The sequence below is a fragment of the Hyla sarda genome, unplaced genomic scaffold, assembly GCF_029499605.1.
Source record: "Hyla sarda isolate aHylSar1 unplaced genomic scaffold, aHylSar1.hap1 scaffold_288, whole genome shotgun sequence".
Classification (NCBI taxonomy): domain Eukaryota; kingdom Metazoa; phylum Chordata; class Amphibia; order Anura; family Hylidae; genus Hyla; species Hyla sarda.
The window spans coordinates 318,892-342,170 of NW_026609586.1; the positions used below are offsets into that span (position 1 = coordinate 318,892).

At 45.7% G+C, this 23,279-nt stretch overlaps 1 protein-coding gene across 1 annotated transcript; it reads right to left on the reverse strand.

The window, feature by feature from the left end:
* Positions 1-8,886: 8,886 nt before the first annotated feature.
* RWDD3 (RWD domain containing 3) lies at positions 8,887-20,462 on the reverse strand. Its single transcript, XM_056553363.1, has 3 exons — positions 19,833-20,462; positions 17,676-17,791; positions 8,887-9,134 (listed from the first exon to the last, which is right to left on the reverse strand). Exons 1-3 carry the CDS (start codon positions 20,274-20,276, stop codon positions 9,023-9,025), a joined length of 672 nt encoding a protein of 223 aa, XP_056409338.1. The 5' UTR covers positions 20,277-20,462; the 3' UTR covers positions 8,887-9,022.
* Between the last annotated feature and the right edge of the window lie 2,817 nt (positions 20,463-23,279).

A 23,279-nucleotide genomic window follows, 5' to 3' on the forward strand; every position in this document is an offset into this window, starting at 1 on the left:
GGGGGGAACTGTACTGCCAACTTAATGTGGGGCGAACTGTACTGCCAACCTAATGTGGGGGGAACTGTACTGCCAACCTAATGTGGGGGAACTGTACTGTCAACCTAATGTGGGGGAACTATACTGCCAACCTAATGTGGGGGAACTATACTGCCAACCTAATGTGGGGGAACTGTACTGCCTACCTAATGTGGGGGGAACTGTACTGCCAACCTAATGTGGGGGAACTGTACTGTCAACCTAATGTGGGGGAACTATACTGCCAACCTAATGTGGGGGAACTATACTGCCAACCTAGGCCATAACAGTAGACCGTGACCCCGGACCGGAGGAGCGATGGTCAGAACACTGAAGTGGAGCAGTACACAGACATACAGCCTGTATATGGCTGAAGGCTGTATGTCTGTGGGGAACACTGCCGCACCTAATGTGGAGAACTATACTGTACCTAATGTGGGGGGAACTATACTGCACCTAATGTGGGGGGAACTATACTGCGCCTAATGTGGGGGAACTATACTGCACCTAATGTGGGGGACTATACTGCACCTAATGTGGGGGAACTATACTGCGCCTAATTTGGGGAACTATACTGCACCTAATGTGAGGGAACTATACTGCACCTAATGTGGGGGAACCTGTACTGCACCTTATGTGAGGAAACTATACTGCACCTAATGTGGGGAACTATATTGCACCTAATGTGAGGGAACTATACTGCGCCTAATGTGGGGAACTGTACTGCACCTAATGTGGGGAACTATATTGCACCTAATGTGAGGGAAATATACTGCACCTAATGTGGGGGAACTATACTGCACCTAATGTGGGGGAACCTGTACTGCACCTTATGTGGGGGAACTATACTGCACCTAATGTGGGGGAACTATACTGCACCTAATGTGGGGGAACTAAATTGAACCTAATGTGGGAGAACTGTACTGCACCTAATGTGGGAGAACTGTACTGAACCTAATGTGGGAGAACTGTACTGAACCTAATGTGGGGGAACTGTACTGCACCTAATGTGGGGGGAACTGTGCTGCACCTAATGTGGGGGGAACTGTACTGCACCTACTGTGGGGAACTATACTGCGCCTAATGTGGGGAACTATATTGCACCTAATGTGGGGAACTTTAATCTACCTAATGTGGGGGAACTATAGTGCACCTAATGTGGGGGGAACTATACTGCACCTAATGTGGAGGAACTATACTGCACTTAATGTGGGGAACTATACTGCACCTAATGTGGGGAACTATATTGCACCTAATGTGGGGAACTTTAATCTACCTAATGTGGGGGAACTATAGTGCACCTTATGTGAGGGAACTATACTGTGCCTAATGTGGGGAACTATACTGCACCTAATGCGGGGAACTATAATGCACCTAATGTGGGGGAACTGTACTGAACCCAATGTGGGGGAACTGTACTGCCAACCTAATGTGGGGGAACTGTACTGCCAACCTAATGTGGGGGGAACTGTACTGCCAACCTAATGTGGGGGGAACTGTACTGCCAACTTAATGTGGGGCGAACTGTACTGCCAACCTAATGTGGGGGGAACTGTACTGCCAACCTAATGTGGGGGAATTGTACTGTCAACCTAATGTGGGGGAACTATACTGCCAACCTAATGTGGGGGAACTATACTGCCAACCTAATGTGGGGGAACTATACTGCACCTATATGAGTGCAGGTCTGTTTATGTATGTGTACTATTTCAGAAAAAAAAGAGAGAAAGCTAGCAACTATACGATGCTGCACACGAATAAATTATTTAATCAGTCTCATGTGCCATACAAAAAAAACATCTTTATTTCAATATGCAAAAAAGAAGAGAGTATACAGACATTTAAAAACAATTAAAAAACATACATTCTGGGTGGAGGAATGTGACCCTACTACACCCACCCCGTGCTGGGTAAATGACCCACTCTTCAGGGAGAGGACAATCCTGCCACAAAAATTGCTGAATAGAGAGTAAGACCAATCTCAAATATATAATGCAAAACGTTCACAAAGGTAATAACATCAAGATGAAATCAATTCCACACTATCCAAATATGAGCATACACACTGATTTGACCTGCTAGACATTAGGATAGTTGGATAGATGCATTTCAGTGTGTATGCTCATATTTGGATAGTGTGGAATTGATTTTTGTGTTTATGTATTTGTGCATAAAAGCACGAGTGTATTTGTGCATGTGTATATGTATTATATATATATACACGCACGCCGCGTGAGTTTGTGCTTTAGGGTGTCTGAGTTTACTGAGATTATTACCCTCCATATATTGGTGGATATATAGCTTCTTCGTGGATATTGCCTATAAATAACTTATGTCAGGACTTCGCTTTCTGTGTGCGTGTTTAGTTTTATTTCCGTTAGTTTTGTGTGCCTCCAGCTGTTTCCCCGACATCCTACTGTATTGTATCTTATTATTTTGACTTGTGACTGTCCCTCACTTATTTAGGAAGGGACCGTCTTCGTGGTTGTGGACCTGTTATTTAGGATGGGTACGCAAGTAGGCAGGGACAGAGGGAGTGGGCAAGATTAGGGCTGCACTCTATCCCTGCCCTACGTGACATTCACGTACAAGAAGCACCAGTTTTATTTCTCCTACAATCTATCTGCCAAAGCCGCTTCAATTCAAGGGACCGTGAATAAAATCATCCTTTACCCGACTACCCAAGTTGTGTATAAGTGACTGAGGGAAACAGCTCAGCTACATTAGAAAAAGGACATTGTGGGGTTCACAGGAGAACTTTGGGTTGAATCACTTGGTCACGTGACATATCAGAGACTACTCCCCTCATCACTCTCATCAGACCAAACCATTCATCACTCTTATAGTCACCAGAGATGCGTGTGAACAGGGTTGTGGGAATATGAGTGACCATGTACAGGGATATGCAATTGACGAATGATGGAAGTAAAGGGCCACAAGAACCATCCAGTGATCAGCCCATCCTGCAGATCATTGAGCACAGTAACAAAGAGCAAGAGCTCAACTTGCACTGTGGCCGCCTGTCTAAAGGGATCCGTAGGGTGTGGCCCCATAGACTCTGTGTGTGTCGTATCTCATCATTGTCTGTAAGTAATAGTATAATGAGAGGAATGAGCAGTGGCCATGTTGGTGGTTAGTCGGGGGTTCTTGATCCGGACCCATGAGATCAGCTGATCACTGCAGTGGACTTTATGATGAGACAGACAATAACTGTTAGGTCTATAGTGACCTTTACCCTGGTCCACATATAACACGATGGGGGTTATAGTCCACGTCTGCGACCATAAGTTCACGGAAGATTTAGCATAAATTTCCTTTCTATAAGACACGTCACACATTTGGTTTTACAGATGTTCAGATTTGCAGAAATTCTTGGGAAAATACATAAAAGTTATAATTCACATAAAAATATAAAAACCGCCCGGGATTCATGTTCGTCTATCACATTTACTGAAGGTGAATTAAAGGGCTACTCTGTTGGAAACATCTTATCCCCTATCCAAAGGGGTCCTGCAGCTGGGGACCCCCACGACCACTGGGCCAGCAGCGTCAGCGTCCGGAATATGGAAGCTTGCAGATTCCGTGTCCGTGACATCATGCCACACCCCCTCCATTCATGTCTATGGGAGTAAGGGTTAGTACATAGCTGTCACGCCTCCTCCCATAGACGTGACTGGAGGGGGCATGGCGGCCATGTTCACCAGTCATCGGGCACGGAGCGCAGTTAACTCCGTGCCTCGAATGACAGGGTGCCACAGCGAAGATCTCCTTTGGATAGGGGATAAGATGTTTTTAGCGGTGTACCCCTTTAAAGCACAAGATCACGGAGATTAATAGAAGATGTAAATCTCCGACTTAATTAAAAGTTGAACATCCCTGGGGAAGTCTATAATTTTAGCTTTATAGAGATTTATCTTTATGGAGATACTCCGGCAGCCATATTGATATCTGCCTTAAATGTTCCGAATGCTGTTTTCGCACTGTGGGGGTCGACCACGCCCCTCATGATGCCATGGCCACGCCCCCTCAATGCAAGCCTATCCCATATAGACTTGCATTGAGGGGGCATGTCCGTGATGCCATGAGGGGCCTGGCCTACCCTACCACACAAAAACAGTGTTTGGAACATTTTGTTTTGAACGCTGGCCAGTGGAGTAACCCTTTAAATCATTAGTAGACGATCTCTAAAGACACAAAGTGCCAAAAAAATCTGAGAACCTGACAAGTGTTTTTTTTTTTGGTTTCCCCTCTAGGCCGCTCGGCTCCAGTTATAGATGCATTTAATAATTTTTTGTAATTCATAAAATATTTGGTTAATGTTATGTGCGTCTGCACGTACGGCGACACGGCAGCGTGATTCATGATCACATAATCCGGAGAGTCATAGATTATTTCTCTAAGTGCCGCCATCGAGTACAGAAAAGCACTTAATAAATTTCCTTCTCGGCGGCTGAAATCGTTTTAAATGTCTTAAAGTTTCTCTGTTATGGAAAAGGCTGTTAGCGATAATGGCGGGAAGGTTTTTAAAGTGATATTACACTGGAGAGCGGCGCACGATAAACATGATCTAAGTCTGCGCAGATCTCTGGGAGGAAACCTTTTAGAGAAAATGTTCCATGTGTCTGAACGTGCACTTGTGGCCCCGAACATCCTCGACGAAGTTCACATTGTGATTTTCCCAATCTGGGCGCTTAATATACGCCCCACTGTATATACATCAGTTACTTCAGGTGTATTGTGTATCAGGTGACAGGATTATCTGCCCTGTGTGTACTGAGGCATATACCCACATTGTAACTGTCTTTTTGTGGCATTGGTGCAGTATTGGTTCTTTCTGGTAACTACACCCTGCAGCTCGTGCTTTTCCTGTATTGTGATATCGTTCTCCATGATACAACCGCAGGGTCTTTCTCCGGAGCCGCCTGTATTACTCCTGTGGGGGGTTTCTTTGTATCCTGAACAATTCTTCTGGCAGTTATGGTAAAAGCTTTCTTGGTCACCTGACCTTGGCTTGGCATCACATGGTATCATACTTCTTAATAAGAGATTGAACAGGACTGACTGTATCTTGAAGGCTTTTGATATCTTTTTATATACTTTTCCATCTTTTTAAAGCATTATTACCTTTTTACACCAGTGACCGTTCTCTTCTGTTTCCCATGGCTCAGTATCTTATCTGCTCTCTGTAGTTCAGTATCTTATCTGCTCCCTGTAGTTCAGTATCTTATCTGCTTCCCATGGCACACTATCTCTTCTGCTCCCCGTGGCTCAGTATCTTTTCTGCTCCCCGTGGCTCAGTATCTTTTCTGCTCCCCGTGGCTCAGTATCTTTTCTGCTCCCTGTGGCTCAGTATCTTTTCTGCTTCCCATGGCTCAGTATCTCTTCTGCTCCCCGTAGCTCAGGATCTCTTCTGCTCCCCATGGCTCAGTATCTCTTCTGCCCCCCGTGGCTGTGTATCTTTACTGTTCTCCATGGCTCAGTATCTCATCTGCTCCCCATGGCTCAGTATCTCTTCTGCTCCACATGGCTCAGTATCTCATCTGCTCCCCATGGCTCAGTATCTCTTCTGCTCCACATGGCTCAGTATCTTATCTGCTCCTCGTAGCTCAGTATCTTTTCTGCTCCCCATAGCTTAGTATCTTTTCTGCTCTCCATGGCTCAGTATCTTTTCTGCTCTCCATGGCTCAGTATCTTTTCTGCTCTCCATGGCTCAGTATCTTTTCTGCTCTCCATGGCTCAGTATCTTTTCTGCTTCCCATGGCTCAGTATCTTTTCTGCTTTCCATGGCATAATATATTTTTTGCTCCCCGTGGTTCAGTATCTCTTTTGCTCCCCACGGTTCAATATCTCTTCTGCTCACCTTGGCTGAGTATCTCTTCTGTTACTCATGGCTCAGTATCTCTTCTGTTACCCATGGCTCAGTATCTTTTCTGCTCCCTGGGGCTCAGTATCTCTTCTGCTCCCTGGGGCTCAGTATCTCTTCTGCTCCTGTGGCTTAGTATCTCTTCTGCTCCCTGGGGCTCAGTATCTCTTCTGCTCCTGTGGCTCAGTATCCCTTCTGCTCCTGTGGCTCAGTATCTCTTCTGCTCCTGTGGCTCAGTATCTCTTCTGCTCCTGTGGCTCAGTATCCCTTCTGCTCCTGTGGCTCAGTATCCCTTCTGCTCCTGTGGCTCAGTATCTCTTCTGCTTCCTGTGGCTCAGTATCTCTTCTGCTCCTGTGGCTCAGTATCTCTGCTACTCCCTGTGGCTCAGTATCTTCTCTGCTCCCCATAACTCAGTATCTTTTTATGCTCCCCATGAATCAGTATCTTGCCTGCCCAATGAATCCAAGTAAGGGGTAATATCATCCCTAGCCATACACAGAAGACAGGGTTTTTCCGCGATCAGTCATATTTTGTAAATCAATGGTATCTCTTAAATGGTAACTCTCATTAAAATTAATTTTTGCTATTGCACTCCTTATGGTAAATAAAAAATATTTCTAATTTACTTTGTTAAAAAAAAAAAGAAATTTTCTATATTTTATTTGTGCTTAAAAAAAGCTCAAGAGCACATTTTCCCCCATCTTATACACAGACTTAGGATCGAGGTCCAAACATAGAAAGTGCAGCCTGGAGTGCTGAGGGGGGGGGGGGGGGTCCAACCAACAGCACTCCAGGCTGTACTTCCTGTCTGTGTGTGAGATGGGGGAAAATGAGCTCCTGAGCTTTTTTAAGCACAAATAAAACATAGAAAACTTAATTTTTTAAACAAAGTATATTAGAAATATGATTTATTTACCATAAGGAGTGCAATAGCAAAAATACATTTTAATGAGAGTTACCCTTTAAGTAGTTTGTGTACACTCAGCGTTGTGGTGCTGAAGACTCGTATCTCTTTGTGCTGTTTTTCCCTGAGAGAACTCTTAAGGTATATAGTTTATGTTATTCCCAAACATATAGATATTACAGAAAATACAATATTGTGGTGGACGGACAACTTGAGTCTCCCCCAACCTCAAAAGCAGCGTTGTTGCGTATACATGGGTGCGGTCACTCACAATAAATGGGTGACACACAACACATCCAGGTTAGTGGCTCAGGAGCCAGGATACAGTCACAGATTCTTCATGTACTCTAAAATAAACAATGGAGAAATCCAGCAGAGAAACAGATGATGTCACTTCAGGGTTCTCTCCTCCATCTTCTACATAATAGTTGTGGGGGCACAGGCTCAGTTGTGGGGGCACGGGCTCAGTTGTGGGGGCACGGGCTCAGTTGTGGGGGCACGGGCTCACTTATAGGGGCAGGGGCTCAGTTATAGGGGCACGTGCTCAGTTGTAGGGGCGCAGGTTCAGTTGTAGGGGCGCAGGCTCAGTTATGGGGGAACAGGCTCAGCTATGGGGGCGCAGGCTCAGTTATAGGGACGCAGGCTCAGTTATGGGGACGCAGGCTCAGTTATGGGGGCGCAGGCTCAGTTATGGGGGAACAGGCTCAGTTATGGGGGCGCAGGCTCAGTTATAGGGACGCAGGCTCAGTTATGGGGACGCAGGCTCAGTTATGGGGACGCAGGCTCAGTTATGGGGGCACAGGCTCAGTTATAGGGACACAGGCTCAGTTATAGGGACGCAGGCTCAGTTATAGGGACGCAGGCTCAGTTATGGGGACGCAGGCTCAGTTATGGGGACGCAGGCTCAGTTATGGGGACGCAGGCTCAGTTATGGGGACGCAGGCTCAGTTATGGGGACGCAGGCTCAGTTATGGGGACGCAGGCTCAGTTATGGGGGCGCAGGCTCAGTTATGGGGACGCAGGCTCAGTTATGGGGACGCAGGCTCAGTTATGGGGACGCAGGCTCAGTTATAGGGACGCAGGCTCAGTTATAGGGACACAGGCTCAGTTATAGGGACACAGGCTCAGTTATAGGGACACAGGCTCAGTTATAGGGACACAGGCTCAGTTATAGGGACACAGGCTCAGTTATAGGGACACAGGCTCAGTTATAGGGACACAGGCTCAGTTATAGGGACACAGGCTCAGTTATAGGGACACAGGCTCAGTTATAGGGACACAGGCTCAGTTATGGGGACACAGGCTCAGTTATGGGGACACAGGCTCAGTTATGGGGACGCAGGCTCAGTTATAGGGACACAGGCTCAGTTATAGGGACGCAGGCTCAGTTATAGGGACGCAGGCTCAGTTATGGGGACGCAGGCTGTTATGGGGGCACAGGCTCAGTTATGGAGGCGCAGGCTCAGTTATGGGGGCACAGGCTCAATTATATTGGCACAGGCTCAGTTATGAGGGCACAGGCTCAGTTATGGGGGCACAGGCTCAGTTATGGGGGCACAGGCTCCGTTGTGGGGGCACAGGCTCAGTTATGGGGGCACAGGCTCAGTTATGGGGGCACAAGCTCAGTTATGGGGGCACAGGCTCAGTTATGGGGGCACAGGCTCAGTTATGGGGGCACAGGCTCAGTTATGGGGGCACAGGCTCAGTTATGGGGGCACAGGCTCAGTTGTGGGTGAACAGTTTCCCTTCCCTTTCAGACAGGGTATTGAGGGCAGGATTTATTTACAGGGAACCAGTCGCATTGTAATGTGAAACACAAGATGACGATAAAAGGTCGGGGAGAGGGAGACGGGTTTAGGTGAATAGTAATTTATTCTTTTTATTAAAAAAAAAATTTCACATTTTGTCTTTTTTAACCTTTGTTTTTCTTTTCTACACGATAATATAAAACACTAAGAAAACACTGGGGTCATTTTTCAAGAATAAAAATACAATTTTGTTGAAAGATAAAAAATGGTGGTAATGGGGTGGGGTGAGAAACATACACAGCAGGGTGTATGTATGCTGTGTATGTTTCCCCCCCCCCCCCCATTACCACCATTTTTTATCTTCAGTCAATAAAATTTATATTTATGTCATTTTCCTTCCACTCCTAACAGGTTCATCCTGGAATCCATATTGTGACAATCCTCTACGGCACTGCGGAATACTTTGGCGCTATATAAAGAAATGTCTGTCAGAATAGACCCCGAACATGTTCTGTGAAAACCTGGGAGAGCCCGGCCCCGACAAACTCCTTCTCTAATTCAGCAATGGAGGAAAACTCTGCCACCTCGAATGATGGAAACCTGGGACACAAAAGAGACATCAGCGGTCATATGTCTGAAAGAGGAAGTATCATTACTTAAATCAGGTTTTACATAATAACTTTATTATGCACTCCGTCACTTCCTGTCCCTGGGGGAGGAGCTGAACTCTGTCACTTCCTGTCCCTGGGGGAGGAGCTGAACTCCGTCACTTCCTGTCCCTGGGGGAGGAGCTTCACTCCATCACTTCCTGTCTCTGAGTGAGGGGCAGCACTCTGAAAGGCTCAAATAATAGATCTCAAGGATCAAAGACCCAAGTGAGGGGTGGACTTAACACACGTTTATTATATACTGCAACTCTGCCCATTAGGACTGAGTAAAAAGGTCCACTTCTTGAAATCATAATAATGAGCTGATCATAAATTAAAAACCCAGCATCATAGGCACTGTAACCTTTCTGTATATTGTTGTCCTTTTTGGACGAACACTAACTTCCGCGCAGTACACCTGCAGTGTGCGCTGATAAACAGGGCTGACCGATGCTGTTATGTAAAATTCCCCCCCCCCCCCCCCCCAACATGTTTCGTCTCAGGGGTGACGTCCTCAGAGGTTAAGGGGCAATGACCATGAGGCACGCCACATAGGGGGTTTATATCACCTCCCTCATCCACATCATAGCCACTCCCTCACATTCTCAACCAATGATACAATTAACACCTTAATCGACAGGTCATTCAACCTATCCTGGGATCTGTAAGGTTAACAAATCAGGGAACTATCTCCCATGCAGATAAGAACCCGCTTCTTCATTCACCATTTGGACTGTCATTCAACTTAGCACAAAAGGGATTGGTTCACCAATGTACTCCTTACCGGAACTCCATCATTTCCACAAACTCAGATATATGCGGCCGATCCTCCCAGTACTTCTAAGTGCGCCTGCGTTCTCTCTGGCGCATGCGCCCGTCTTTGTAAACAAAGCTCTGTCACAATGTCCTCCTGCGCTCATGTACATGCTTGGCGCATGCGCGATTCTCTCTTCACTTCCGTGTCAATGGAGAGACATCGCGCATGCGGGAAAACTTAAAGTCCGAATGTGTCAAAGCTCTATACTTATAAAGAAAAGTGATAAGGTACTTAATATGTCCTCACTGAATATTTATGTACTCACTGTATTTAGTGGATATCAGTGGTAGGGCTCAGCTCTCAAATCATTTACCATAAATCATTCATTCTGAAGAAAAACATTTTAGTTATTTAATTCGGTGTCATATACCGGTAGCTTTTGATGAAGTATGCCTATCAACAGGCCGAAAAAGTAAAACCCTCATTCAGGCCCAAAGGGCTCCTGGACTTCAATTTATAAATCCAAAAGGCTTCTTCCTTTAGCAGCTTCCGATTTAAATTACCGCGTCTTGGACCTAAATTGCATTTCTGAATGCCTCAAAATTTGAGCAACATGACATTACCACTGTGGAATTCTCTAACATGCCTCGACAAGGGGGTGTCCCTTGTCGATATCCTTCTTCGCAATTGCTGAATTGTCTTGCCCACGTAAAGTTTTGGACATGGGCAATGAGCCCAGTTGTCTGGCAATTTATGAATGTTTTGACATTATACTTTTTATCCACAGGGTTGATGAATTCCTTCATTTTTGGTATAAACGTGCAAAAGGTACAACCCCCACAAGCATATGATCCAGTGGTGGGTGATTTTAACCACATCTGTGTATTAGTTTCTGAAAAACTATAGACCAGTGATTCCTTCACATTTTGTCGTCGGCGATACGTGATAGCTGGTCTATTCGGTAATACTTCTGTAAGGTCTGCATCACTAATAAGAAGTGGCCAATATTTCTCCAAAATCTTCACAACTTGTTTATTATTGGAATCAAAAGTTCCAATGCAGCTAATTATTTTTTGAGAATAATTACCAGATCTGGGCTGGCTTGTCAATAATTTGCCACGTGGTGTGGCTCTCGCTCTATGGAGCCATTTCTTGGGGTATCCACGACCCAGGAATCTTATATACAGTTCCTTGCACTCTTTCTGAAAAGTCTCTTTGTTTGAACAATTTATTTTGGCCCAAAGGTATTGTCCTATGGGTATCTCTCTTTTGAGGGAAGGCGGGTGATAACTGTTCCAATGTAGGAAACTGTTGAAGTTTCCTTTCTTTACACAGTCCCATCCAAGTCCAGTGATATTTCCAGGACCAAAAAATTTATAGTATTGGTGTGAATCTCTGACGTGAATTTCATGCCTATGTTATTAGTGTTTAATGCAGAGACAAATAAATTAAATTCCTTGATAGTGCCGACCCAAAAAAATCTAAATGTCGTCGATAAATCTCCCCCAAAATAAAATGTGACTTGTAAACTCAGAAAAAACAAAAGTGTTCTCCCATCACCCAAGAAATAAATTTGCAGAATTTGGTGCACATATATACCCATAGCGGTGCCCTTAATTTGAAAATAGAATTTACGATCAAACTGAAAAAAAATTGTGTGTGTACAAAACGTAGCAGTGTAATCAAAAAATCATTGTGACTGTGATAATGTGTTCCCCTAGTGCTCAAAAAATACCTGGTTTCTTGTATTCCTAAATCATGAACAATGTTTGTGTATAGGGACTCAACATCTAGACTTGTAATAAGTGTGGTTGCTGTAAAAGTTAATTCCTGCAGTTTGGTTACGACATCCTTAGTGTCCTGCAGGTATGATGGCAAACCAGTCACAAACTGTGCACGAAATTGATCAATGTATAGGCTGATTCCCTGGGTGATGTTGTCATTCCCTGATACAATCGAGCAACCAGGAATAGGCCGGACCTTTTTGTGCACTTTGGGAAGTGCATACATGGTCGCTATGGTGGGGGTAGGGTTGTAAAGAACCTCTAACTCATCCTCTGATATTAACTCTTCATCCTTCGCTGTTGTAAGTATGGTTCTCAATTCCTTATTGAATTCATCTATTGGATTCCTCGGGAGAATGGTATAGATGGATCTCATTACCATCCTTTTATAATCTCCTTTGTCCATAAGGACAATATTCCCTCCCTTGTCTGCTGGTTTGCAGACAAGGGAGTCATTGTTTGCCAGTTCTTCTAATGCTTTCTTTTCCTTTCAAGATCCTCTAGAATCTGAATGGCTTCTCTTTCTCTTTGGTCATTACTAATCTCTTGTTACATTTTGATGTACTTTGTGTAGAGCCAAGTTTCTGGCGAACAAATTAATGTCCTTTACCCATTCAAAGGACTTAAACCTGGGTGTAGGAGTAAAGGACAACCCTTTTTGGAGAACCCTTATCTGGCTTTCAGTAAGGGAATAAGAGGATAGATAAAAAATTTGCAAATCTTGTGTCCCTGATTTTAGTACAAATTGGGACCCGGTGCCTTGTCCCGAGGCACCGTCCCTATCCCTAAAAAAGGGGATGAGGTTCCTCCTTGGTTGGTGATGGTCATGGATGGCACTGAGACAGGTGGTGCTATATTCGCAATGGGATGGGTGGCTAATGGCGCTAAATGTAAGAAAGAGGAGGATCCAGGTGTAGGTGGTATATATCCAACTTGAGTATTGTTCTAATTTGGAAATCCTGGGTCTCTTGTTGCTACTGGGGGACATCTTGGTTCACTAGATCTAGTATTTACAGGTGATCTCCGGGAATAACCTCCTCTTCCCCCTCTTCTACGCCCTCTACTTTCTGTGTAATTATTGGGCCCTCCTTTACTGAGGTCCTCAGATTCAGAAATGTCTGATTCAGAAATATCAGTGTAGGGGTTGGAGTTGTAATTAAAGTTCTTATTCCTCTTTATGTAGATTACACCCATTTCAAAATCCTGTTTATCGCGTATATACTTGCAATGTTTTTGCGGATATATTTGCGATGTTTTCGATCTTGCGATGTCTCCTGTTGGAATGACTCAATATGCTTTTGAAGTCTGGATTCAAGATTGTTAAACTCTGCAGTCGCCTTAAACGACTGTCTTTCTGTGATCTGTTTCTCAAGTTGTGCCCCACTACGTCTCAATACTTGCTTTTCGTAATTGAGAAGATACTCCTGCATGCAAATTGTACAGTCAGTAAGGAGGTTTTCCCAACCTGCTATGAATTCGGGACCCTCCTGATGTGAATTTGGTAGTATATTGATGCGTAACCCACGGTAAGTGATTTTCTGTTGTGTATATGTCTCTAACCTCGCCACCTCCCACCATGAACGTAAGTATAGTTTGTATGTTTTTTGCAAGTCCCTGAAGGCTAAGAATATATCAATTTGGTCCAACGGAAGGCTATTACTGGAAAAGACGTGTGCTGCTTGGCTCAAAAAGTTATGAATATTTGGTCCTGATAATAAAAAGCTTCCAGCCATGACAATAGTGCACTCTGTGCAAGGGTCTGGGGTTAATGGAGTGATCAACTCCTTTCTCAAGAATGCTCAAATAATAGATCTCAAGGATCAAAGACCCAAGTTTTACAAATGTGTAGTGAGGGATAACAAGTGGACTCTTTTACTCAGTCCTAATGGGCAGAGTTGCAGTATATAATAAACGTGTGTTAAGTCCACCCCTCACTTGGGTCTTTGATCCTTGAGATCTATTATTTGAGCATTCTTGAGAAAGGAGTTGATCACTCCATTAACCCTTGACCCTTGCACAGAGTGCACTATTGTCATGGCTGGAAGCTTTTTATTATCAGGACCAAATATTCATAACTTTTTGAGCCAAGCAGCACACGTCTTTTCCAGTAATAGGCTTCCTTGGACCAAATTGATATATTCTTAGCGTTCAGGGACTTGCAAAAAACATACAAACAATACTTACGTTCATGGTGGAAGGTGGCGAGTTTAGAGACATATACACAACAGAAAATCACTTACCGTGGGTTACGCATCAACCTCATCCCCTTTTTTAGGGATAGGGACGGTGCCTCGGGACAAGGCACCGGGTCCCAATTTGTACTAAAGTCAGGGACACAAGATTTGCTAATTTTTCATCTATCCTCTTATTCCCTTACCAAAAGCCAGATAAGGGTTCTCCAAAAAGGGTTGTCCTTTACCCCTACACCCAGGTTTAAGTCCTTTGAATGGGTAAAGGACATTAATTTGTTCGCCAGAAAATTTGCTCTACAGAAAGTACATCAAAATGTAACAAATAATGAGATTAGTAATGACCAAAGAGAAGCCATTCAGATTCTGTAGGATCTTGAAAGGGAGAATGAAGTAGGGGTTGTAATGAGCCCACCATTTTTTAACCTACCTCCCAGATCCACTACTACACCTAGCTTGTCTCAATGCCCTAATATCGACACATTTGTCAACATGGTGTGTCAAGAAGTCTCCAGAATACAACCTGACATGAGACATTCTAATATTTCAATAGAGGAAACTAAAGCACTAGAAGAACTGGTGAACAACGACTCCCTTTTCTGCAAACCAGCAGACGAGGGAGGGAATATTGTCCTTATGGACAAAGGAGATTATAAAAGGATGGTAATGACATTACTAGAGGATAGATCCATCTATACCATTCTCCCGAGAAATCCAATAAATGAATTCAATGGAGAAATATTGGCCACTTCTAATTAGTGATGCGGACCTTAAAGAAATATTACCGAATAGTCCAGCTATCATGTATCGCCGAGGACAAAATGTGAAGGAATCAATGGTCCATAGTAGGGATCGACCGATTATCGGTTTGGCCAATATTATCGGCCGATTTTCACGATTTTTGAGATTATCGGTATCGGCAATTAACCATCAGTACCCACATGGACACCCCCTTGTCGAGGCATGTTAGAGAATTCCACAGTGGTAATGTCATGTTGCTCAAATTTTGGGGCATTCAGAAATGCAATTTAGGTCCAAGATGCGGTAATTTAAATCGGAAGCTGCTAAAGGAAGAAGCCTTTTGGATTTATAAATTGAAGTCCAGGAGCCCTTTGGGCCTGAATGAGGGTTTTACTTTTTTAGCCTTTTTATAGGGATACTTCATCAAAAGCTACCGGTATATGACACCGAATTAAATAACTAAAATGTTTTTCTTCAGAATGAATGATTTAAATGATTTGAGAGCTGAGCCCTACCACTGATATCCACGAAAGGCACCCCCCTCCATCCACAAAAGGCACCCCCCTCCATCCACAAAAGGCACCCCCCTCCATCCACAAAAGGCACCCCCCTCCATCCACAAAAGGCACCCCCCTCCATCCACAAAAGGCACCCCCTCCATCCACAAAAGGCACCCCCTCCATCCACGAAAGGCACCCCCTCCATCCACGAAAGGCACCCCCTCCATCCACGAAAGGCACCCCCCTCCATCCACAAAAAGCGACCCCTCCATCCACAAAAGGCACCCCCCTCCATCCACAAAAGGCACCCCCTCCATCCACAAAAGGCACCCCCTCCATCCACAAAAGGCACCCCCCTCCATCCACAAAAGGCACCCCCCTCCATCCACAAAAGGCACCCCCCTCCATCCACAAAAGGCACCCCCCTCCATCCACAAAAGGCACCCCCCTCCATCCACAAAAGGCACCCCCTCCATCCACAAAAAGCGACCCCTCCATCCACGAAAGGCACCCCCCTCCATCCACAAAAAGCGACCCCTCCATCCACAAAAGGCACCCCCCTCCATCCACAAAAGGCACCCCCTCCATCCACAAAAGGCACCCCCTCCATCCACAAAAGGCACCCCCTCCATCCACAAAAGGCACCCCCTCCATCCACAAAAGGCACCCCCTCCATCCACAAAAGGCACCCCCCTCCATCCACGAAAGGCACCCCCCTCCATCCACGAAAGGCACCCCCTCCTCTTGTTTACAAACATGATGGTAAATATCAAACAGGGAACAATTATTAATTACTATGCGATCTCTTACAACTGCATTCAAAGGGAATCTACAGCACATACAGGATTGAGATGCCCACCCACAAAATATTACTGTTAAGAAATTTTATTTGTATTATTGTCAAAAATGGATATGAATTCTTTTTGAGAACCCATATATATCAATAAGGTAGATATACATCTTCAGTCCATAGATTCAGGCTCCACATACATAATAATATATCATTTTATTCATAGAATTCCAACACTTATTCATAAACAAAATGTCATTTCTCTTATTTCAAACTCACCACAATCCACTTAGTCCTTATACTTACCTGTGAGACAAATCACCTTCACTAAATACAGAGAGTACATAAATATTCAGTGAGGACATATTAAGTATCTTATCACTTTTCTTTATAAGTATAGAGCTTTGACACATTTGGGCTTTAAGTTTTCCCGCATGCGCGGTCTCTCCATTGACACGGAAGTGAAGAGAGAATCGCGCATGCGCCAAGCATGTACATGAGCGCAGAAGGACATTGTGACAGAGCTTTGTTTACAAAGGCGGGCGCATGCGCCAGAGAGGACGCAGGCGCACTTAGAAGTACTGGGAGGATCGGCCGCATATATCTGAGTTTGTGGAAATGATGGAGTTCCGGTAAGGAGTACATTGGTGAACGAATCCCTTTTGTGCTAAGTTGAATGACAGTCCAAATGGTGAATGAAGAAGCGGGTTCTTATCTGCATGGGAGATAGTTCCCCAATTTGTTTACCTTACAGATCCCAGGATAGGTTGAATGACCTGTCGATTAAGGTGTTAATTGTATCATTGGTTGAGAATGTGAGGGAGTGGCTATGATGTGGATGAGGGAGGTGATATAAACCCCCTATGTGGCGTGCCTCATGGTCATTGCCCCTTAACCTCTGAGGACGTCACCCCTGAGACGAAACATGTTGGGGGGGGGGGGCATTGTGAGTTTTACATAACAGCATCGGTCAGCCCTGTTTATCAGCGCACACTGCAGGTGTACTGCGCGGAAGTTTAAGTGTTCGTCCAAAAAGGACCAACAAGAAGTGGACCTTTATACTTAGTCCTAATGGGCTGAGTTTCAGTAAATAATAAAAGGAGCTGCACTCCGTCACTTCCTGTCCCTTGGGGGAGGAGCTGCACTCCATCACTTCCTGTCCCTGGGGGGAGGAGCTGCACTCCGTCACTTCCTGTCCCTGGGGGAGGAGCTGCACTCCGTCACTTCCTGTCCCTTGGGGGAGGAGCTGCACTCCATCACTTCCTGTCCCTGGGGGGAGGAGCTGCACTCCGTCACTTCCTGTCCCTGGGGGAGGGACTGCACTCCATCACTTCCTGTCCCTGGGGGAGGGACTGCACTCCATCACTTCCTGTCCCTGGGGGAGGGACTGCACTCCATCACCTCCTGTCTCTGGGGAGGAGCTGCACTCCGTCACTTCCTGTCCCTGGGGGGAGGAGCTGCACTTTGTCACTTCCTGTCCCTGGGGGAGGGGCTGCACTTCATCACTTCCTGTCTCTGGGGGAGGGGCTGCACTCCATCACTTCCTGACCCTGGGGGAGGGGCTGCACTCCATCACTTCCTGTCCCTGGGGGAGGGGCTGCACTCCTTCACTTCCTGTCTCTTGGGGAGGGGCTGCAGTCTACCACTTCCAGACCCTGGGGGAGGGGATAGTGCCTCTAACCCTGTCAGAGCCATAATAATGCCGGGAGGGGCAGATAGGATGCTCGTGGTACCTGTCATGGCCCGGAGGGGACTTCATGTCACACAAAACTCTCATCATCCTCTCTTTACATTTCTTTCCACTTGAATCAACATCAACTTTGCAGGTTTTCTGGAGAACCAAATATTCCTACAAAAAAAAAAAAAAAATCAAAAAAGCCAAAAACGGGATAAAAAAGTTATTAACGTTACACAACAGAAAATGTCTCCACCGATCGGGTCATGTTAGCGCCCAGGCTGGTGCGGGGTAAAGTCCCATCAGGAGATCCAGAACATATTGAGCAAGGTCACTCAGAAAGCCCAAAAGGAATGTCCGCTCCACATCCTGTAATCCCCCCCCCCCCCCCCCCCCCCCAAAAAAAAAAAAAAGGAACATGCATATCAGGACACGATAAAAAAAATAACGCAATTCTGGGGTTCTGTATTTTGTTACTTTTACGACATTGACCGTGGGGGATGAATAATGTTATATTTTAATAATTCGGATAATTCCGCATGCGCCGATACCTAATATGTTCATTTTTATTACGTTTACATGTTTTTTTATTTAGAAGATGGGAAAAGGGAAGGGATTTGGACTCTTAGGACTTTATTAAACTTTTTTTTTTTTTTTTTTTTTTTAGGGCTGGGCGGGATGACCAAATATGTGCATCACGGTATTTTTTTAACTTACAGCGGTTCCACGGTATATAACGGTATTTCCCCCCGCCCCGCCCCAATCATGTGACCCACGCGCGGTGTTCAGCTTCCCCCCCCAAATCATGTGACCCGATTAATGATCAGCCCAGCGGGGCACTACTCACATATGTCAAGCACTGCCCTCCTCCTCTTTGTTGGGGGCCGCCGGAACTCACTGTATGCCAGTGGTCTCCAACCTGCGGACCTCCAGCTGTTGCAAAACTACAACTCCCAGCATGCCCGGACAGCCAACGGCTGTCCGGGCATGCTGGGAGTTGTAGTTTTGCAACATCTGGAGGTCCGCAGGTTGGAGACCACTGGCATACAGTATAGAGTTTCAGCACCCGGCGGCCCCCAACAAAGAGGAGGAGTGCAGTGCTTGACATATGTGAGTAGTGCCCCGGTGGGCTGATCATTAATTGGGGGGGGGGGGGGGCAGAACAGTGCTGGCGGGTAACATAGGGTTAGTTCCCCGATGTGGGGACAGCGCAGCGCTGGGCTGATAATACATTCCCGAGGGGGAGGGGCCCAACCGGTATTGCGGTATGGGGGAAGATTCATATCGTGCAGCCCAAAAAATTCGGTATGAACTGGTATATACCGCCCCGCCCTACTTTTTTTTAAATTTTTTTACACTTTATTGGTCCTTTAGGAGAATCATCAGATTCCTCATACAGATCAGATCCATAGAACTCCATTGATCTGTGATCCATTAATAAAGTCTGGTCCAGCCAGAATCTATCAATGACAGAGCCGCGGACACCAGGGAACAAGAGGCGAGTCCTCCGGCTGCATGCCGGCTATTAGCAGCGGGACCCATTGTAGGGCCGGTCCTGACCTCAGCGCTGTGACCCGGACACATACACCTCTAGTAAAGCCGATATCATAAGGGACCAGATATATATCAGAAGAGGATGGATCAGCTGATCTGCACAGGTTTGGGATGGATCCACATGGACATTACAGCTCGGTGCGCGGCAGAATCTTCCCCGTCTCTCCTGCAAGTCTCGCGCAGGCCCAGAGGGAAGGACAGGAGAGGTGTAACTGCTGCGACAATTTATAAAGTTATTTTATGAAGATTGCGGCGTCACTAAGGATAATATGGTAAGGACACTTATCGAATGCTCAGAGAAGCGTTAATTATGGCTATGGGGGGGGGGGTACATATTGATGATTGGTTCCCTTTACTGTCCGGCAGTAGCGGTGAGTCCCGGCTGCTAACAGACATTACTCACCAACTTAAAACATCCGCATGTATCATCAGTTTGGCGCTCACGAGGGTAACATAAGGGTGACGGGTTATAATACAGAGGTATTCAGCGCATTGCAACACTTTTTGGCTAATCGTCACTTCTCCCCGCGCCGGTTTCATAGCGATTGGGCGGCGTCTCCAACATTCTGACAGATTTATAATTACGCGATGGTACATGATACAGATTTGGCGCAGTCTGGTGCAGACTGATAATTCGCCATCGGTAACAACGCGTTCTCACCCGGATTTGACTCCTGGTCCCCTGCAGCAGGATCAGGATCATCTTCCCCATAAACATCAGTTTCCCGCTCAGTTTCAGATCCGTCGCCCATTTTTCAATGGTTTTGGCGTATTTGTTCTTGGCCCTCATGTGATCTAAATGTAACAGGGTGGTCCATGTCCCCTGGTCCGTCGTGAGGCGTCCTCCATCTTGGACGTAGTTCCCAATGATGCTGTCACAATTCTGCTGCGCCCAGGAGACCAGGTCGTGTATCATGGGTTCCGAGAGCCGATCCCACGCCCGCTCCAGTATCCTGTCCCGCAGCTCCGCACACTGCGCCCTGGTGAGTTCCTCTGAGCTGACCGAGAGGTTGGGGGGGCAGGACGGGTACGTTGCCGGCAGGTCAAACACCAGGCGCAGGCCAATGTCCGATGCCGCTGGGCTCCGCGCGCTGGTCTGTATCATCACCGTTATCCCGTTCTCTACAACACATAGAAACCTGATCAGCACAATGTCCGAGAAATCACAGAAATGGCGCCATTGGTCATTACTCTCTGCGGCGGCAAGATATACAGTTAAAGGGGTACTCCGGTGGAAACTTTTTGTTTTTTAAATCAACTGGCGCCAGAAAGTTAAGCTGCTAAATACTACAGAGGAAATGGTTTTCTTTTTGGAACACAGAGCTCTCTGCTGACATCACAACCACAGTGCTCTCTGCTGACATCACGACCACAGTGCTCTCTGCTGACATCACAACCACAGTGCTCTCTGCTGACATCACAACCACAGTGCTCTCTGCTGACATCACAACCACAGTGCTCTCTGCTGACATCTCTATTTTAGGAACTGTCCGGAGCAGCATATGTTTTCTATGGGGATTTTCTTCTACTCTGGACAGTTCTTAAAATGGACAGAGATGTCAGCAGAGAGCACTGTGCTCGTGATGTCAGCAGAGAGCTCTGTGGTTATGTCAGCAGAAAGCTCTGTATTCAAGATGTCAGCAGAGAGCTCTGTGTTCATGATGTCAGCAGAGAGCACTGTGTTCATGATGTCAGCAGAGAGCTCTGTGGTCATGATGTCAGCAGAGAGCTCTGTGTTCATGATGTCAGCAGGGAGCACTGTGTTCATGATGTCAGCAGAGAGCTCTGTGTTCATGATGTCAGCAGGGAGCACTGTGTTCATGATGTCAGCAGAGAGCTCTGTGTTCATGATGTCAGCAGAGAGCACTGTGTTTATGATGTCAGCAGAGAGCTCTGTGGTCATGATGTCAGCAGGGAGCACTGTGTTTATGATGTCAGTAGAGAGCTCTGTGGTCATGATGTCAGCAGAGAGCTCTGTGGTCATGATGTCAGCAGAGAGCTCTGTGGTCATGATGTCAGCAGAGAGCTCTGTGGTAATGATGTCAGCAGAGAGCTCTGTGGTCATGATGTCAGCAGAGAGCTCTGTGTTCATGATGTCAGCAGAGAGCTCTGTGTTCATGATGTCAGCAGAGAGCTCTGTGTTCATGATGTCAGCAGAGAGCTCTGTGTTCATGATGTCAGCAGAGAGCTCTGTGTTCATGATGTCAGCAGAGAGCACTGTGTTCATGATGTCAGCAGAGAGCACTGTGGTCATGATGTCAGCAGAGAGCACTGTGGTCATGATGTCAGCAGAGAGCACTGTGGTCATGATGTCAGCAGAGAGCACTGTGGTCATGATGTCAGCAGAGAGCACTGTGGTCATGATGTCAGCAGGGAGCTCTGAGTTCCAAAAAGAAAATAATTTCCTCTGTAGTATTCAGCAGCTAATAAGTACTGTAAGGATTAAGATTTTTTAATAGAAGTGATTTACAAATCTGTTTCACTTTCCGGCACCCGATGATAAAAAAAAAAAATATATATTTAAAAGTATCCACCGGAGTACCCCTTTAAAACTCCTTTACCAGAAGCTACGGAGCCGCCACAACATTTAATCCCTTAAGGACTTAGGACGTATGAGTACGTCCTAAGTCCGGTCCCTGTCTATAACGCGGGGTCCCGGTGGGATGGTCCCGGCGCCTATTCACAGCTGGGACCCGCGGCCAATAGCGTGCGGCCACGATCTCGTTCAGCCACTCGCTATTAACCCTTACGATGCGGCCCTCAAAGCTGAGCGCCGCATCGAAAGTGAAAGTAAATGCTTCCCGGCTGCTCAGTCGGGCTGATCGGGGTCATGGCGATAAAATTGCGCTGTCGCGATCAGCAGTCCCTACCTTCCTCCGGCGGGGTCCCGGCTCTGATTGGGTTACAGGCTGGAGCAATCAATCACCGATTACACAGCTTGTTACTATGCAACGGCATGACAACAATCTGTGTATGTAATCAGCCAATGTAAGGTCCCTATAGGAGCGATGAGATCGCAAAAAAAGGTAAAAAAGTTAACCCTTTCAGGTATTCCCTTCTGAATTTAAAGTTTAAATCACCCGACATTTCCTAGTAACAAAATAAAACAGTGTAAATAAAAATAACCATATATGGTATCACCGCGTGCGGAAATGTCCGAATTATAAAAATATATCGCTTTTAAAACCGCACGGTCAATGGCGTACGCGCAAAAAAATTCCAAAGTCCAGAATAGTGCACTTTTTATACCACAAATAAATTTGTAAAAAGTCTGATCAGAACATAAATGGTACCGCTAAAAACTTCGAATCACGGAGCAAAAAATGAGCCCTCATAGCGCCCTGTACGTGGAAAAATATTAGTTATAGGGGTCAGAAGATGAAAATTTAACGTATACATTTTCCTGCATGTAGTTAGGATTTTTTCCAAACCTTTATAATTCGGGGATCAATATAACCTTATGGACCTACAGAATAATGAGAAGGGGTCATTGTTACCTTATGGACCTATAGAATAATGAGAAGGGGTCATTGTTACCTTATGGACCTACAGAATAATAATAAGGGGTCATTGTTACCTTATGGACCCACAGAATAATGAGAAGGGGTCATTGTTACCTTATGGACCCACAGAATAATGAGAAGGGGTCATTGTTACCTTATGGACCTACAGAATAATGAGAAGGGGTCATTGTTACCTTATGGACCTACAGAATAATGAGAAGGGGTCATTGTTACCTTATGGACCTACAGAATAATGAGAAGGGGTCATTGTTACCTTATGGACCTACAGAATAATGAGAAGGGGTCATTGTTACCTTATGGACCCACAGAATAATGAGAAGGGGTCATTGTTACCTTATGGACCCACAGAATAATGAGAAGGGGTCATTGTTACCTTATGGACCCACAGAATAATAATAAGGGGTCATTGTTACCTTATGGACCTACAGAATAATGAGAAGGGGTCATTGTTACCTTATGGACCTACAGAATAATGAGAAGGGGTCATTGTTACCTTATGGACCTACAGAATAATGAGAAGGGGTCATTGTTACCTTATGGACCCACAGAATAATGAGAAGGGGTAATTGTTACCTTATGGACCC